General features: G+C 51.5%; 1 protein-coding gene across 1 annotated transcript in view; it reads left to right on the top strand.

Annotated features, from left to right (window-relative positions):
- Positions 1-240: 240 nt before the first annotated feature.
- Positions 241-633, top strand: part of LOTGIDRAFT_85687 (hypothetical protein) — a gene marked incomplete at both ends in the record, with an annotated part of 1,798 nt that continues 1,405 nt past the window's right edge. The window contains one exon of the mRNA XM_009054442.1: positions 241-574. Within this exon, the coding sequence (XP_009052690.1) occupies positions 241-574 (334 nt within the window). The remainder of the gene's footprint in view (positions 575-633) is intronic.

The raw sequence follows: 633 nt of genomic DNA on the forward strand, positions 1-633 counted from the left end.
CCCCACTGGCCACTGGACAAGTTACCTTACACCCCACTGGCCACTGGACAAGTTTACCTTACACCCCACTGGACATTGGACACTATACACTGTACCAGACACCGGACACCCTACTGGACATTGGACAAGTTTACCTTACACCCCACTGGACATTGGACAAGTTACCTTACGCCCCACTGGCCACTGGACAAGTTACCTTACACCCCACTGGCCACTGGACAAGTTACCTTACACCCCACTGGCCACTGGACAAGTTACCTTACACCCCACTGGACATTGGACACTATACACTGTACCAGACACAGGACACCCTACTGGCCACTGGACAAGTTACCTTACACCCCACTGGCCACTGGACAAGTTACCTTACACCCTACTGGACATTGGACACTATACACTGTACCAGACACAGGACACCCTACTGGACATTGGACAAGTTACCTTACACCCCACTGGCCACTGGACAAGTTACCTTACACCCTACTGGACATTGGACACTATACACTGTACCAGACACAGGACACCCTACTGGACACTGGACAAGTTACCTTACACCCCACTGGCCACTGGACAAGTTACCTTACCTACTGGACATTGGACACTATACACTGTACCAGACACAGGACACCCTAC

The sequence above is a fragment of the Lottia gigantea genome, assembly GCF_000327385.1.
Source record: "Lottia gigantea unplaced genomic scaffold LOTGIsca_218, whole genome shotgun sequence".
Classification (NCBI taxonomy): Eukaryota; Metazoa; Mollusca; class Gastropoda; family Lottiidae; genus Lottia; species Lottia gigantea.